This window comes from Stegostoma tigrinum, chromosome 14 (assembly GCF_030684315.1).
Source record: "Stegostoma tigrinum isolate sSteTig4 chromosome 14, sSteTig4.hap1, whole genome shotgun sequence".
In the NCBI taxonomy this organism is placed as follows: domain Eukaryota; kingdom Metazoa; phylum Chordata; class Chondrichthyes; order Orectolobiformes; family Stegostomatidae; genus Stegostoma; species Stegostoma tigrinum.
This window is the reverse complement of record NC_081367.1, coordinates 24060930-24078588: the sequence shown is the minus strand read 5'-3', so window position 1 is coordinate 24078588 and position 17659 is coordinate 24060930. Positions and strand designations below refer to the sequence as shown.

Genomic DNA, 17659 nt, shown 5'->3' with positions numbered 1-17659 from the left:
TGTGAACACCTTAATGGGAACACCAATGGCTTGCAAACTCAGCCAAATCGAGCTCCTGGGAAGTGTTTATTGTACCCCATTTTCAAAGTTTAGTAGACTACCACAATGTGAAGGATTCATAGGTTACACCTGTGTTGTTATACTTGCTTCCTTCTTTAGCTATGCCACCAACTATGTAATGGGAAAAGACTTTGCTCTTTCAATATTTGACTTGTTTGGAATTAGCAGAACTCGGACAGGCAAATGATCCCTTACATTCATGGCAGCTTGCCCTCATGTTTTGTTTCCATCACTTCCAGTGCACTGTTCTGTCTCCCAGAACTCAACAACCTTCACCATTTTGTGGGTAAAGTGGTGGAGCACAATGTCCCTTCAACTTTTCTCATCCTGATGGCCTGCCATCATTTTCAAAAAGAATGAAGCAGTAATTGTATTTTGGGCCCTGTACAAATCAAATGACTACATGCTAGACTGGTTAAAATGTTCATTTTTAAGGAATGCTTTAATGACTGAAAGAGAGGTAGAGAGAATCCGTAAGGGAATTGTCCAGCTTAGGATTTTGACAGTTGAAGGTAGAGCACTATTTAAAATCAGGTAGACTCAAGAAAACTGAATTGATGTAGTGTTGAGATCGAGATCTTAAGGGCACATGGATGAAAAAGATCATAGCAATTGAGCGAATAGATTCACTTGGAACAATTTGGAAACAGGAATGAAGTTAAGATTGATCAGGACATTGAGCAACTAAAATAATACAAAGGCATATAAATGTAATTAAGTACATTTATAAATAACATAGCATATAGAATATTTTACATTCATTTGCTTGACAGAAGTTTTTACTGAACTGTAGAATTTTAAAATCGTCATTACATAACTTGTCACACTCAAAGAATAACTAATAAATTAAATGGTAATATATTTTTTGCAAGCTTAATAAGATTTTGTCTGTCCTACATGTGTAACACATGAAATATTAATGGCTCAATGAACTGTACAATGAAACAATAAAGTAGTAAAGATTCTCTAAACTGCTGTTTTAATGCAGGTTAATATGTAATCCCAGGGCAGGGAGGAGCCTTAAACACACAGAATTGTGGGATAACTACTATAGGTTCCTGAATGCAAGCTTCCCAGGAAATGTTTTGTGTTCAGATTTTGAGGTTAAATCCATCCATCCATCTTTTGCTTTAAGGCAGAATGGTAAGTTTTTTTCTTAAAAAAATGCATTTTTTTTTCTTAGGAGTGTCTTAGATCTAATTACAGAGTAATGTTGGCAAGCGTAGATATCAGTTACTTCACCTGTTTCTGCAGGTGAAAATACAAGTACTCACCTGGCCTATATTGAAAAGAATAGTTTAGTAATATTTAGTTTAAAACACTTACTGTGCTTTAAATAAACAGATTAGGCAATATACTATGTAAAATATTAAAGGCTATAGTTTACAAGATTTTGAAGTCAATTATACAGGCAGTATTATAACTCTATTAGCTACCTTTGTATTTAACTAATCAGGTTTGAAGGCATTGCTGAGATTAGAGTGGAGATTTAGTTTATTTGAATCAAAATCATTACTCAAAACGATTTTATACTAATGGTAAATAACCCATAATGCAGCGGCTGTCTCATTTTAAAATAAAGACCAAATGCTGGAAATCTGAAACAAAAACAGAAAAGCATTTGATGGTTAAAAGTTAGAATTCCAAATGCAAACCTAGAATCTAAACAAAAGGGAGAAAAGCCTTTTTAGAAATGAGAAACCAGTCCAACAAAGTGATTTTTGTATGACAAGCAGGACATTTAAAACTCCATGAAAATGTAGGAAATAGCGAGTTTTGAGAAGATTTGTAGCTCAGGTTGAGTTTCTGGATGTGAGTTTGCTCGCTGAGCTGGAAGGTTAGTTTTCAGACGTTTCGTCACCTTTTTTTTCTATTTGAAAAAATATACTTTATTCATAGAATGTGCAAAAAATAAAACATTTATACACCTACCCAGTCATGCAAGCCACTCCGGGTTACCCAGGGGGTACGTACACCAACTAAAGGAAAAAACAAAAGAGAGAAAAAAAACACAAAGCAAAGAAACCGCCCCGGCAGTCGTCACCCCGCACAGTCCCAGTTGGCCCCCTGACCAGTTGGGGAAGGCGCCAGCTGGGCCCAGTTACCAGATAGGGCCCTTTTTTCTATTCTGGACGAGGGGTTTCATACCGTGGTCTTTCCCCACCGCGCCTTGGCGGTGGCTGCCCCAAGCTTTAGCGCGTCCCTCAGCACGTAGTCCTGGACCTTGGAGTGCGCCAGTCTGCAACACTCGGTCGGGGTCAGTTCTTTCAGCTGGCAGACCAAGTTGCGGGCAGACCAAAGAGCGTCTTTCACCGCATTGATGGTCCTCCAGGTGCAGTTGATGTTGGTCTCGGTGTGCGTCCCCGGAAACAGCCCGTAGAGCACGGAGTCCCGCGTCACAGAGCTGCTCGGGATGAACCTCGACAAATACCACTGCATCCCCCTCCAGACCTCCTGCGCATAGGCACACTCCAGAAGGAGGTGATCGACAGTCTCGTCCCCCCTGCAGCCACCTCAAGGGCAGCGAGCGGTGGTGCAGAGATTCTGGGCGTGCATAAAGGATCTCACTGGCAGAGCCCCTCTTACCGCCAGCCAAGCAATGTCCTTGTGCTTGTTTGAAAGTTCTGGCGATGAGGCATTCTGCCAAACGACTTTGGCAGTCTGCGTGGGGAACCACACGACGGGATCCACCCTCTCTTTTTCCCGAAAGGTCCCAAGGATACTACGTGCTGACCACTGCCTGACGGCCTTGTGGTCAAAGGTGTTTCCTTTCAAAAATTTCTCCACGAAGGACAGGTGGTACGGAACGGTCCAACTACTCGGAGCGTTCCGCGGCAACGAGGCCAGGCCCATCCTTCGCAACACCGGGGACAGGTAGAACCTCAGTAAGTAGTGACACTTGGTGTTTGCATACTGAGGATCTACGCACAGCTTGATGCAGCCGCACACAAAGGTAGCCGTCAGGGCGAGGGTGGCGTTCGGTACACCCTTTCCCCCATTTCCCAGGTCTTTGTACATGGTGTCTCTGCGGACCCGGTCCATCCTCGACCCCCAAATGAAATGGAAGATGGCCCGGGTGACCGCAGCGGCGCAGGTCCAGGGAATAGGCCAGGCCTGCGCCACATACAACAGTACCGAAAGCCCCTCGCACCTGACAACCAGGTTCTTACCCGCGATGGAGAGGGACCGGAGCGTCCAACTGCCCAGCTTCTGCTTCAATTTGGCGATACGCTCCTCCCAAGTCTTAGTGCATGCCCCAGCTCCACCAAACCAAACACCCAGCACCTTCTGGTAGTCTGTCCTGACGGTGAAGGGGATGAAGGAGCGGTCATCCCAGTTCCCGAAGAACATGACCTCGCTCTTACCCCTATTGACTTTGGCACCCGAGGCCAGTTCAAACTGGCCGCAGATGTCCAATAGTCTACTCACCGACTGACGATCGGTGCAGAAGACGGCGACATCGTCCATGTACAGGGAGGTCTTGACCTGAAGGCCTCCGCTGCCTGGGATAGTCACGCCCTTCAGGCTCACGTCCTTCCTGATGGAGGCGGCGAAGGGCTCCACACAGCACACGAACAAGGCAGGAGAGAGCGGGCAGCGCTGCCTGACTCCAGATCTAACAGGAAAACTGTCTGATTCCCACCCGTTGATCGGGACTGCGCTAACGATGTTGGCGTAGAGCAGCTGGATCCAATTGCGGATGCCCTCCCCGAACCCCAATTTGGAGAGGACGTCCCTCATGTAAGCATGAGAGACCCTGTCGAAGGCCTTCTCCTGGTCCAGGCTGACGAGGCAGGTGTCCACCCGCCTGTCCTGTACGTAGGCGATCGTATCCCTGATGAGCGCGAGGCTCTCAGCGATCTTCCTGCCTGGCACAGCACAGGTTTGGTCAGGGTGAATCACTGACTCCAGGACAGACCTGACCCGGTTGGCAATGAACTTGGCCAGGATTTTATAGTCCATGTTCAAAAGTGAAATAGGACGCCAATTCTTAATTTCTTCCCTCTCCCCCTTCCTCTTGTAAATGAGGGTGATGATGCCCTTCCTCATGGACTTGCACATTTCCCCTGCCCGAAGCGCACTATCGTACACCTCCAGCAGGTCCTGGCCGACCAGGCCCCACAGAGCGGAATACAGCTCGACCGGTAAGCCGTCGCTTCCGGGAGTCCTATTCCTCTGCAAGGACTTGAGGGCTCTGGCCAGCTCGTCCAGGGATATCGGCCGGTCCAGCCACTCCCTCGTGCCGTCGTCTAAGACCTCCGTGATAGATGACAGGAATGATTCGGAGGCCGTGCTGTCCGTGGTCTTCGTGTCGTGCAGTCCAGCATAGAAGGATCTGCTGATCCTCAAAATGTCGGGCCGAGACGACGTCACCGAGCCGTCGTCCTCCTTCAGCCGGCTAAGCACAGAGCTCTCTTTGTGCACCTTCTGAAAGAAGAAACGCGAGTACGTCTCGTCCTGCTTCACGGAGCGGACCCTGGACCGGAAGATTATCCTGGAGGCCTCCGCGGCGAAGAGCGAGGCTTGCTGGCCCCTCACCTCGCGGAGGTCCTCCGTGACATCGACCCCCATCAACTGCAGAAGGACCAGGTTCTGCACCCTTTTCTGGAGTCGCGACAGCTTTCCCCGCCTCTCTCTTGCCTTCTGGGCACCCTTGAGGACAAAGAACCTCTTGATGTTCTCCTTCACCGTCGCCTGGAGACTCGAAGAGGGGTTTCACGGTTCTCCAACTGGCGTACTCCCTCTTAAGCTCCTCGACGTTCTCTGGGGTCAACAGAGTCGTGTTGAGCTTCCACGTCCCCTTGCCGGCCGGCTGGTCGTCCTGTAAGTGACAGTCGGCCAGCAGGAGGCAGTGGTCAGAGAAGAACACCGGCTCGACGCCGGTGGACCTGACCGAGAACGTCCGTGACACAAACAGGAAGTCTATCCTTGAGCGGATAGACCCGTCTGGCCGCGACCAGGTGTACCTCTGCTGCGCTCCGTCTGCAGGGGTGCTGAAGACGTCGAGCAGCTTGGCGTCCTTCACCGTGCCCATCAGGAATCTGGACGTGACGTCCAGTTGACTCCCCCCACCCGCTGTCCCCACTCCGGATCTTCCATCTGCATCAATGATGCAGTTGAAGTCTCCGCCTAGGATGACCGGCCTGGACGTAGCCAGCAGGGGTGGAAGCCGCTGCAGGACGGCCAACCGCTCACTCCGTACTGCTGGGGCATACACGTTGATCAGCCTCAGGGGAGCATTCCTGTAGGTGATGTCAGCCACTAGGAGGCGCCCCCCCCACCACCTCCTGAACTTGAGAGATGGCGAAGTCGCACCCCCGCAGCAGAATGGCCAGGCCCGAGGAGCGACAGTCGTTACCCCCCGACCAGATCGAAGGCCCACAGGTCCAGGCGCCGGACCATTTCCCGTACCTGCCGAGGCGCGGTATCCCGCACTCCTGCAGAAACAGGAGGTCCGCCTTGATGGTGGTCAGGTAGGCCAACGTGGACACACATCTCGCGGTTGACTTGACGCTGCACACATTAATGCTCGCAACTCGTACCCCCATTGTGGGCAGTGACCACAGTACCCTCCCCAAGTCCAAGGTCCAGCCCCTCCATCTGTCCCTTCATGCTCATTGCCCGGGCTAACTGCTGGACACTCTCCGGGCTCAGGAAACCGTCCGTGCTGCCTTCCGGGTGGCATCCCCCCGTCAGGGGTGCGGAGGCAGGAGGGTCCAGCTCCGGGTCAGGCTGGGGACGCGCTGTTTCCTCCTTCCCGCCTGGAAGTTCCGGGGGGCCCTCCAGTGCTCCAACGGCACTTGACTGGGTGTCGGAGGGAGCCTCAGGACGCCTCCCGTCACCTGGAAGCGGGGAGCTGCTTTCCTTCCCCCTCGAGACCTTTAACTTCTGCTTCGGGTGGGCCCTCTCCGAATCCTCCTCGTCAGAGGAGCTCTTATAGCCCCCCTGTAGCTGCCTCTTCCCGCCTGATGGTTGCGGTTCCTGGGCCCGTCGACATACCTTCCTCCTCGCTTTCTGGTTTGTTGTCCACTCCCCTGGGTCGCCTGTCGCCGCCTCCATTGGCTCCGGGTTGTCGGGGGGAATCGGAGCCTGCAGGGGTGCTTTGCTGGCCTCGGGCCCATCCTGCAGGGCTGGGCCCTCCTGCACATTAGTGGGGTCCTTGCTGGGCCCTGGTGCCTTTCTCTCCTCTGGGGGGGCTGGCCCCGCATTTCCCCTGCCGGCGACCTGGGCGTAGGTGGTACCCCGCCGTGGGCAAGCCCTATAGAAGTGGCCCGCTTCCCCGCAAAGGTTGCAGCTTTTTTCTTGTGGGCATTCCTTTGCAAGGTGTCCCTCCTCCCTGCAGTTCCTGCAGATGGTGGCTTTGCAGTCGGCTGCCACGTGACCTGACCTACCACAGGCATGGCAGACTTTAGGTTGCCCTGCATAGGTCAGGTAGCCCCTGTTCCCGCCGATCGCGAAGCTGGACGGTGGGTGTGCGACATTCCCATCCGCGCCCATCCTCAGCGTCACCTTGACCTGCCTCTTACTCGTCCAGAATGCAAAGGGGTCCACGATGTCAGTTAGGTCCCCTTCCACCTTCACATACCTTCCGAGGAAGGTCAGGACATCAACTGCTGGCACATGCGGGTTGTACATGTGTACAGTCACCATACGGCTCCTCTGTGCTGGCATCACAAACAGTGGGACAGCGGTCAATACAGAGAGGGGGCCCTCACCTCCTTTCTCCTTGAAAACCTCCAGGAAGCGCTCGCAAAGCTTGGCACTCCTGAAGGTCACGTCGTAAAAACCTCCTCCGGGGAAATCCTGCAGGCAGTAAATGTCCGCAGCAGCTAACCCACAACAGTCCAACAGGACCCTCTTCACGAAGAAGGTGCGGTCCACAGGTGCACCTTCATCCACCTTCTTTACAGAAACACGGATGGTGTTCCGGACCCCCTGACCTGGGGCACGAGCACTTGCCGCAGCCATCATGCAGGTTGGCTGATCCCCTGAACCAGCGTTAGGCCGAAGCCAGCATTAAGATCCACTGGTCTCAAGGGTGCACAGCCAACCCGACGTCCTCCTTTCACCTCCAAGACAGCACTCTCGTCCTCTCAGTCCACAAGAGAGTGGGTCTTTATTGTGTTCGAGATGCAAGCTAGTTCACTGAGCTTGCCGGTTTGTTCCCAGATGTTTTGTCACCATTCTAAGTAATATCAACAGTGAGTCTCCGACAAAGCGCTGGTGTTATGTCCCGCTTTCTATTTATCTGGTTAGGTTTCCTTGGGTTGGTGATGTCATTTCCTGTTCTTTTTCTCAGGGGATGGTAGATTGGCTCCAAGTCAATGTGTTTGTTGATGGAGTTCCGGTTGGAATGCCATGCTTCTAGGAATTCTCGTGCATGTCTCTGTTTGGCTTGTCCTAGGATGGATGTGTTGTCCCAATCAAAGTGGTGACCTTCCTCATCTGTATGTAAGGATACGAGTGATAGTGGGTCATGTCATTTTGTGGCTAGTTGATGTTCATGTATCTTGGTGGCTAGCTTCCTGCCAGTTTGTCCAATGTAGTGTTTGTCACAGTTCTTGCAAGGTATTTTGTAGATGACGTTCGTTTTATTTGTTGTCTGTATAGGGTCTTTTAAGTTCATTAGCTGTTGTTTTAGTGTGTTGGTGGGTTTGTGGGCTACCCTGATGCCAAGGGGTCCGAGTAGTCTGGCAGTCATTTCGGAAATGTCTTTGATGTAGGGGAGAGTGTTTATGGTTTCTGAGCCCATTTTGTCTGTTTGTTTGGGTTTGTTGCTGAGAAATTGGCGGACTGTGTTCATAGGGTACCCATTCTTTTTGAATATGCTGTATAGGTGATTTTCCTCTGCTCTGCGTAGTTCCTTTGTGCTGCAATGTAGGAAATGCATAAAACACCTTGATGTGAATCAATTAAACACTGTTGTGCAAATTGCCTACCTTAATTTGATTTTTATAATGTAGAATTATTGAACCCCATCAAGTTTAAAATTACCTTGCAGAGCATCCATTTTGAATACACATTTGAGGAACAATCCTGATACTGAGGTGGATTTTAGTTGTCTGGCAGACTTTGTTTGAATTCCCAACATAACTGTTTTTAAGTGTTTGACACCTTCTCTCACTCCACACCAGTCAGCTATGCAACAGTTCTCTTCAGAATGATAAATCTACTGGTCTGTGTCCTATTCCAAGAGCCACTAAATCCTTTTGTTGTTTGTGGGAACTTTGCTGTGTACAAATTGGCTGACATGTTTCCTGTATCACAACAGTGTAGATGTCAGAAGTACTTTATTGGTTAGTGTTTCAAGGTGTTCCGATGTAATGAATGTTACGCTATCAGAGCAGATATTTTTCTTCCATTATTACTTAGTTGCCCTCTCCTGTATTAACTGTCATACCAAGCAGCGATTGTTTGGATAAGAGAAAAAGACGTTGACATTCGACGCAATGTACAATACTGCAGAAAAGCTCATCAATATAAATTAAATACTTTTATTACATCCATGTCTTAAAATATTGCAGAATACTGAATCTTAAATATACTAGAACCAAATGCTTAAATTAATTTTCATTCAGCAATCTCATCTAATTGAGGTGTTTAAGACAGAATGGGGAGGGAGAAATAAAGTTTAATGACAATGAAACTATAATGTGGAGCTAAGATAACACATTGCAGAGCTGGACGAACACAGCAGGCCAAGCAGCCTCAGAGGAGCAGAAAGGCTGACGTTTCGGGCCTAGACCCTTCTGAAGAGGGGTCTAGGCCCGAAACGTCAACCTTCCTGCTCCTCTGATGCTGCTTGGCCTGCTGTGTTCGTCCAGCTCTGGACCTTGTTATCGCAGATTCCCCACCGCCTGCAGTTCCTGCTATCTCTGAAATAATGTGGAGCTATTTGTTTTACCTATTAGTATTAAAATTTATAATTATTTAAAAGTGTGATTTTACGTATGCAATGTTTTAATGTTAAATAATTGCCATTTAGTTTCCAAGTGGTCAATTCATGACACACACGATGTTCTTGTCTGTTTAATTTACATGCATTATTTGTTGGAGGAAACAAAATGCAAAACAGATTGCCACTGACAAAGTGATGTCACATCATTTGACACAATGAGAAATTGTAGCACTCTGTTAAACTACTAATCAGTTGACAGGTCTCCAAACAAGCCTGATTTAGGTCACAAACAATGTGCTGCTGTGAAAACCCATGGAGTTGTGGAAATTATCTTGCTCTTTTGTGTAAATCTGAATCATGAATGGAAATCAAAACCTTATTCAGAGATTATGAAAGGGCCCGAAGCATCAGCTTTTGTGCTGCTAAGATACTGCTTGGCCTGCTGTGTTCATCCAGCTCCACACTTTGTTATCTCAGAGATTATGAATATTGCTTATGCATATACTCATGGACTTTACATCTGAAATACTCTGTAAAGGCTTCCTATTCAATCCAAATATTTCTCTTCTTATTCTGAATCTGTTTTCCAACAGTGTTGATGTTCATTCATGTTATATGTTGAAAGTGCACTTTAGATTTTTTTGGGTATTGTGGTGCAAAGTACTCCTATGAATATTCTTAACGTATTACATTTAAAAGAATGCCCATAATACCCAATATCTAATTGGAACCTGAAATAATCCAAGTTTTGAGCCTTTTAATTCAAACTAGATAACATGTATTTCACAAGTGCTGCCATGTGTTTTTCCGAGTCCCTTTGAAGATTGATTGAAATGCTTGTAAAAGACCAGGTATGAATTGTAACAGTAAAAGAAAATTCCACTTCTAAAGTAGTAGGAAGTTGTACTTCGGAGATAATGGGAACTGCAGATGCTGGAGAATCCGAGATAACAAAGTGTGGAGCTGGATGAACACAGCAGGCCAAGCAGCATCTTAGAAGTCAGCGATAATGGGAACTGAACCCTGCAGCCCAATGGTATCAATGTGGATCTCACCCTAGTTGCACTTGGTTTTTCAGGGTCACAAACCATTGATAACAGATCTAAGGCTGAACATTGACAGTCATGTGAGAACTTTTTTTAAACAGTAAAGTCTGGCACTATCTAGGGAGCTCAGTTGGGCTGCATTCTTTCATTCTGCAGAATATACAGATATCAAGCATACTGAAAGTGTTTTACAAATAGCTGAAATTCTAATCTATGTTTGTGACGTGAAGTGGTGTGGTGTTGTTACATTTTTCCTAATGTGTAAATGTGAGACTTATGACCTGTGTTCATTTTTTAAATTTAACTAGCACTCCTTAACTATCCTCCTTCCTGCTGTCAGCCTCTTTCAGCTGTTTTGAGCTGACAAACCTGATAAGAAACTAAGATAATAAAATGTGAGGCTGGATGAACACAGCAGGCCAAGCAGCATCTCAGGAGCACAAAAGCTGACGTTTCGGGCCTAGACCCTTCATCAGAGAGGGGGATGGGGGCAGGGAACTGGAATAAATAGGGAGAGAGGGGGAGGCGGACCTTCTTCGATCCGCCTCCCCCTCTCTCCCTATTTATTCCAGTTCCCTCCCCCCATCCCCCTCTCTGATGAAGGGTCTAGGCCCGAAACGTCAGCTTTTGTGCTCCTGAGATGCTGCTTGGCCTGCTGTGTTCATCCAGCCTCACATTTTATTATCTTGGAATCTCCAGCATCCGCAGTTCCCATTATCTCTAATACCAATATCCTCCCTCTTCCACGAAACTTTGCACATTTGTTTCTATTTTAACGATTTAAATAATCATTCAATAGCATCTTGATTCCTCAATTGAACCTACCTCCGCTACAATTTCAGGCAGTGCATTCCATTTCCTAACCACTTGCTGTGTGTTTATTCTCCTCTCAAATTAGCCTCTTTTTTGCGAAACCAATTTTTTTCAATCCATTTGAGCAGGCAGAATCTCTCCCTATCCACTCTGTGCAAACCCTTTGAAACCTAGCAAATCTCTACTGAGCCCTTTCCTCTCCAGGAAAGCAACACTATTTTGTTTAATCTTTTATCACAATTGAAGTATCTCATCCCTGGAACCATTCTCATAAACATCTCCTGCACTGTCTCGAATATATTCACATCCTTCCTAAAGTGTGGTGCCCAGAAAAGTGCATAATAACCCGTCTAAATTCTAACCAGTGTCCGACATGAAGTCATTATGAACTCTGCGCTGTTGAATTCTATGCTTCTATTTATGAAACTGGTCAGTTCCTGTAAACACGAAAGTTGTGTTTCTTTCAAGTGTGCATCCAACATTCTTTTGATATTCCTTAAAGAAGGAGGCAACTTTTTTCACGTCAGGGTTTGCGAATTGTTCGCCAGACTTTAACCCACTTATTAATTAACATGACCCGTTCGATGTAAATTGTGTGTCAGATGTTCAAATGTGTCGATGGATATGTCATCAATATTGTCGTAAGGCCAGTGTGGACTTGTTGGGCCGAATGGCCTGTTTTCACACTGTAGAAATTCCATTAATTATAATTCCATCATCATGGTGGCAGGAGCCACAACTGTAATGTTAGATTTAAATAGAAAAGCCACTTAAGGCTTAAGTGAGGATCTAGTGATGAGTTCGTCAGCTGTACATAGGTGTGGATAGCCTTGCAGTGAGACTACGCTTTTGTAAAATTTAATTCACTTCCTTGATTTATTGTATTGTAGGGAGATTCCAAGTAAAGATTTTTCTTTTTTTTTCTGAACTTCGCTGTCCTTTTGGTTCTCTTTCTTTTCCCATCTCTCTTTTTCTTTTGTCCATTCCTCAAAAATTGGCACTTGTTTTAAAAGCCAATTTTTAAATTGTTAACACACCTCCTGTCTTAGTGATTCTTACTATTTCAGACATTATAAAATTTGTTCAATGTTTTTAAAACTGCTTTTGCCCTTATCCATGACATTTTAAATGATAAAACTATTATCTAAAATAACCTAACAGAATAGGGATATAAAGAACAAAATTAATGTATTTGATCGGACCTGGTGCTCATTGATTTTGATCAGATGTGAGCTAAAATATAGCTGGGAGAGACAACGTTTGTAGACAAGTTTCATACTGACCTGTGAAAACAACCACATAAAATGCTGCAGCATCAGTCCAAAACTGAACCATTCATAACTCTGGATAGTTGCATTAACAGGGTGATTCTTCAGTTCTCCCTTTGCAAATGACTATTAATAACCAAAGCAGTTTTCCATTCTTGTGTCTGCTTTTCATTCTTATTCTTTATACCGTCAAGCATTTTTGCTTTTGAATTAATTGCTTTTATTTCTATCTTCAATTTTCTACTTAATCTCTGTTTTAACCATAATGGTTTCCAATAATTCACTATGTCATATACTTGCAGATGATTTTAGCAATATGCTAAGCATTTTTGTTGTCCAATCAGTGCAGTTAACTTTACCACAACACTCCTGTTAATATCCTAAACCTCAATATTTGTTTTTCCTCCTTATTAAAGTAAATTAACATTGATCCCAAAAAAAGCCACAATTTATGATGGCATTACTGGACAAGTTGAAACCTAGAATGAAATTTGATGTTTGTTTGATTCGTTTAGTTAATTAACGTGGCAGCTAATCATTGAAATAAATTCACACAAGACTGCCGATGCTTTCTAACAACAGAAGGTGAGATGATGGTCGTTTGGTAATATCACTAGCTACTTTCTGATCTTGTTGTCTAAAGTTCTGGGGAACCCAGGTTCGAATACCACTGTGGCAGATAGTGAATTTTGAATTCAAAGGATTGGTGTCCTTTGGGGAAGGGGTTTAGCCTGCATGTGGCTCCAAGCCAACAATGATGTGGTTGATTCTCAACTGCCCTCTGAAATGGCCAGGTGACTCAGTTGTGTGAGTTAATACAAAGTCTTAATAAAGGAATGAAACTGGATACAGTGTGGAGTTGGAGGAACACAGCAGGTCAGGCAGCAACAGAGGAGCAGGAAAGTCGATATTTCAGGCTTACACCCTTCTTCATGAATTCAATAGACCACATGGCAGTGACGTAGGCACAGAAAATGTTGATCCCCGCATCATATTGATTAGAAATTTATCACCATGCCTTCAGGGTTGCAGGGTCAAAGTCCTGGAATCTGTGTGGGTGTACTTAAAGCAGATAGAGGCAGCTGAGCAAGAAGGCAGCTCATCACAACCTTCTCAAAGGCAACTAAGGACAGTCAATAGGTCCAGCCAGAAAGGTTCATATCCTACAAGTTAATAAAGTTTTTGCTCCAGCGATGAGTGTACTATTTATCAAGGTCATCTCCCTGTCTACAGAAATACGCGGGTAACAAGTGCTACAAGAACATTGTTTGGAATCTCGTGTTGTCAGTATGTTTGGTCTACAGTATTGTGATGAAAAATGAGCACATTATCAGCGAATAATTTGATGTTAAAGGTTTACTTTCACTTTACTTCCTGCAGTTTTTGGCACAAGACTGATATGGACACTAACTCAAATTTCAAATAGCTCCCATCATGGTCCTGCTGTTGCACAATGACTATACTGCATCATTAATCTAAACAAAATTACACATACAACTTTCAAATAATTATATGCATTAAACAATTCAGTATTTATATATTCAGTGTTGGAATTATTTAATATGAAATAGCATTGTCAGTGAAAGTATTAATTATACCTTTTTTAGCGTAAGAGCTACAGAGTACCCATCAAAGTTCTTTGCAAGCAATTTTGATAAATGTCAAATTCTGACAGTATTGAATTACTCATGGTATTTCACATCGAAGTGTATTTTGTAATGTCCTTAGAACTTTCTATGATACAAATCAAAATAGATATTTTTCATTCTCATCATCTTTTGGTTTCTCACTTAATTAGGAAGTGCCTGTGTGTGAAGTCATTTGTAGCATGACGTGATCCTTTATTATATATGTCAAAATTTATTGACTATAAATGACTTTTTAATGTGGTAATTATGATTTAAATCAACATTTCTAGAATACGGGAAAAATTAAAATAAAAAAAACAAAAATGACTGGGTGGTATTGTTTGCTCGAGCACTATGTTTGATGTTGCAATTTGCCAATTCCCACTCTTGACAGTTTTGCTGTAAGGAGAAAATTTTTGAATTGGATCATAAAGGTCACCTTGCAAATGTATACGATGTCCTGTACTTTTTGAATGTGTTGTAGTCGATTCTAGTTCTTGCCTGGGTTAATTATCACATTTAGGGCATTAGAATATCATCAACAATCTCAAAAATAAAGCTGTTTGGAAAAAGGAACAACATATGCAAAAACAAAACAGAAATAAGGGTAATGTGAATATTAGAATGAGTTGCCATTTTTGCATTTTGAAGTCAAAGGTTATAAACTAAATTAATTTGCATATAGGTTCTGAGGCACTCCAGGTGTTGTTGTGAAATAGGGAGGAGCTTTTACTTTGAAGAATTCTGGGAAAGCTATTACAATTTCCTGAACCTAAAGATGTAAATACTCTTCTAATCTACAGTCAGAATGGTAGGTACATTGAAATTTTATACTCGTAGTAAAGATGAAGTAAAATCAATAAAGCCCTGGCTGGTTGACCAAGTAAACAACTGGCATATTGAACAAGGTGTTTTTACTAGCACTTTGATTTGAATCCTGTCTGGTGTTGCTGTGTGCTTCTCTCTTTATCCCTCTCTCTCACTCTGTGTTAAGGGAAACTGGTGTCTGTATTTTAAGATATTTAGTAATTAGATGTGGTTCCCATAACACACACTCCTTCAAAGGAGTTCCCACAGCATTGTGAAACACCTGAAAACAGGCTGAACAGGTTTCACAACGCAGCTGCTGAATTCTTTATTTACTTGAATATGAAAAGCATTCCTTTAAATATGCAGAGACAGTGAGAACTGCTGGTGCTGGAGTCAGAGATAGCAAGGTGTGGAGCTGGATGAACACAGCAGGCCAGGCAGCATCAGAGGAGCAGGAAGGCTGATGTTTCAGGTTTGGACCCGGGAAGGGTCCTGCACCACCTCCCTCTTCTCACCAGCTTGCCCCGCTTAATGTCAACTACTGTTTATTTGTTCTATCATGTAGTAAACCAAGAAGGCTATAATGATTATACCCAGCCTGTAATTAAGTGGATTTTTCAGAATCCTTTAAGACAGGATCAGATCCTACTGTATATGGTATGTCATTGCCTATGTACATTGTACCTTTAATAAATAGAGTGGTGGGCTTGTGGATTCAGCCAGAGAGTGGTGGGCTTGTGGAATGCATTGCCACGGAGTGCAGTGGAGGCCGGGGCATTAGTTGCCTTCTAGGCAGAGATCGATAAATTCTTAATCTCACAAGGAATCAAGGGCTATGGGGAGAGTGCAGGCAAGTGGAGTTGAAATGTCCATCAGCCATGATTTAAATGGCGAAGTGGACTCGATGGGCTGAATGGCCTTACTTCCACTCCTATGTGTTATTGTCTAACTCTGGAAGCCAATAAACACTTCTTCAAACTCAGTAGAAGTGAGCCCAGTAGAAATCAATTAGCTTTGATGATCCCTGTTAAATATTGCTGGTGGGGTGATTCTACTTACTGTTGAAAGTACATTCAACTGTGTAAGTGCCTCAACTAGAGTGTTTAGCTGCAAAGTGCACTAAGCAAGACTCAGTTACGTGTGGGATGACTTCACAATGTGGCTCTTGCATGTGTCATTAGCTGAAGCTCCCAGCTGCACAAAACTCTTCACAATGGCAAACAGCATCTTCATCAAGAAGAAAATTGATCACGGATGCTGTCTTCAGGTTCATGTTTATGAAAGATCTTTGGTTGGAGACATTTATTTTGATTCCGTTTCTCTCACCAGATAATGTTGACTGATGTTTGGAATCAACAGTTTTTGTTGATTTCTGTCTTCATGTTCCAGTATAAATCATTGAAAAATTTATTTATTTGTTCTCTCAACAGCTTCGAACTAACTTGGCGTGTTGTTATTACTTCCTGCATTTACAATTTGTTTCTGTTTTATTTCCTTTTTAAAACCTTGCTTTTGATACAAAGGCCTACTTTGAAGGGCCTAGGCCCGAAACGTCAGCTTTTGTGCTCCTGAGATGCTGCTTGGCCTGCTGTGTTCATCCAGCCTCACATTTTGTTATCTTGGATTCTCCAGCATCTGCAGTTCCCATTATCTCTGGCCTACTTTGTAAGTGTTTTTGTGCATGTTAATTAGTTGGTGGTCCTCCTGCCTCCATTTCAATGGAAGTACAAGCATTATGGGATTTGGAGCAAACTGGGTAGCAGTGGTGTGCTACAGACCACTCGGAGGTTTTGTGTTCTTGTGGCAACAATGCACAGTGCTATCTGGAGCTGTGAAAAGTGACGGCAGAAGCTCTGCCTTTCTTTCCATTACGTGGCTGACTAGGAGCCATCTGCGATGGGAACTGCAGATGCTGGAGAATCCAAGATAACAAAGTGTGAAGCTGGATGAACACAGCAGGCCAAGCAGCATCTCAGGAGCAAGGGCCTAGGCCCGAAACGTCACCTTTTGTGCTCCTAAGATGCTGCTTGGCCTGCTGTGTTCATCCAGCTTCATTCTTTGTTATCTAGGAGCCATCTGCCACTGGCATGTGTGGAGAGGATTTTCAGGCTGATAATCAACCAGTTTGACATCATTATAAATGTACTTGCCTTAGCCATCAAGCCCTGAGGTGAGACTCTAACCTACTAGTAATTGTGCCGCACAACCTCCCCACTATACTGAGTGCTGATGGATAAATATTTATTTTCACAGATGCGTTTCATGCTGCTTTTCAGCCGTCAAGGCAAATTGAGGCTCCAGAAGTGGTATACTCCGTTGCTTGATAAGGAGAAGAAAAAGGTTACTCGGGAACTTATTCAAATTGTGCTGTCTCGACAATCCAGAATGTGTAGTTTTGTTGAATGGCGAGATCTGAAAATTATTTATAAAAGGTTTGAACTTTTTAATACAGATTTATGCAACATTTGCACTACATATACTGTAATTACTAACAGGTCATTTATTGAATTTTGATGGGAGCTTTGACTTCAAGTAAATCGCAGAAAACAAGATCCAGTTACTTTCAAGTACAGTTACAACATTGAAAAGACACCAGTGGCATGGTGGCTCAGTGGCTATTACTCCTGCCTTATAGCACCAGGGACCCAGTTCAATTCCACTCTCGAGTGACTGCCTGTGTGGGATTTGCACATTCTCCCCGTGCCTGCGTGGGTTTCCTCCAGGTGCCCCGGTTTCCTCCCACAGTCCAAAGATGTGCGGGGTAGGTGGACTGGTCATGCTAAATTGCCCATAGTGTTCAGGGTTGTGCCAGCTGAGTGCATTATTGATGGGAAATGCAGGGTTAGGGGAGGGGTGTGGGTCTGAGTTGGGTGCTTTTCAGAGGCTGGGTGAAATGGCCTGGTTCCACACTGTAGGGATTCTATGATTCAAAGCAGATATTACTAAAGTGCTGGTGCCAGCTTTGTTTTTGACATGTCAGTCTGTTGATTCTTTGAAGAACAAGGAAAAGCTTCCGTGTTTGTTTCAACTGAATTTTATTAGCAGCCACTTTGTTTTGGAACAGTCATCTTAAATTGAGTTCACAGTTCCTCCCCTGCCTTCAGTAATTTTGTATGCTGCCTTATTGAATTCTTA

General features: G+C 44.7%; 1 protein-coding gene across 5 annotated transcripts in view; it reads left to right on the top strand.

Moving 5' to 3' along the window:
* Positions 1-1093: 1093 nt before the first annotated feature.
* Positions 1094-17659, top strand: part of ap1s3a (adaptor related protein complex 1 subunit sigma 3a) — a 33358-nt gene continuing 16792 nt past the window's right edge. For 2 of the 5 annotated variants that reach the window (XM_059651050.1, XM_059651046.1), the window contains exons 1-3: positions 1102-1203; positions 14400-14525; positions 16778-16956. In XM_059651050.1, coding sequence (XP_059507033.1) covers positions 14523-14525; positions 16778-16956 — 182 coding nt within the window. In that variant the 5' untranslated portion in view covers positions 1102-1203; positions 14400-14522. Of the gene's footprint in view, positions 1204-14399; positions 14526-16593; positions 16695-16777; positions 16957-17659 lie in introns of all 5 variants that reach the window. The other 3 variants (XM_059651048.1, XM_059651049.1, XM_059651047.1) reach the window with 3 other exon arrangements.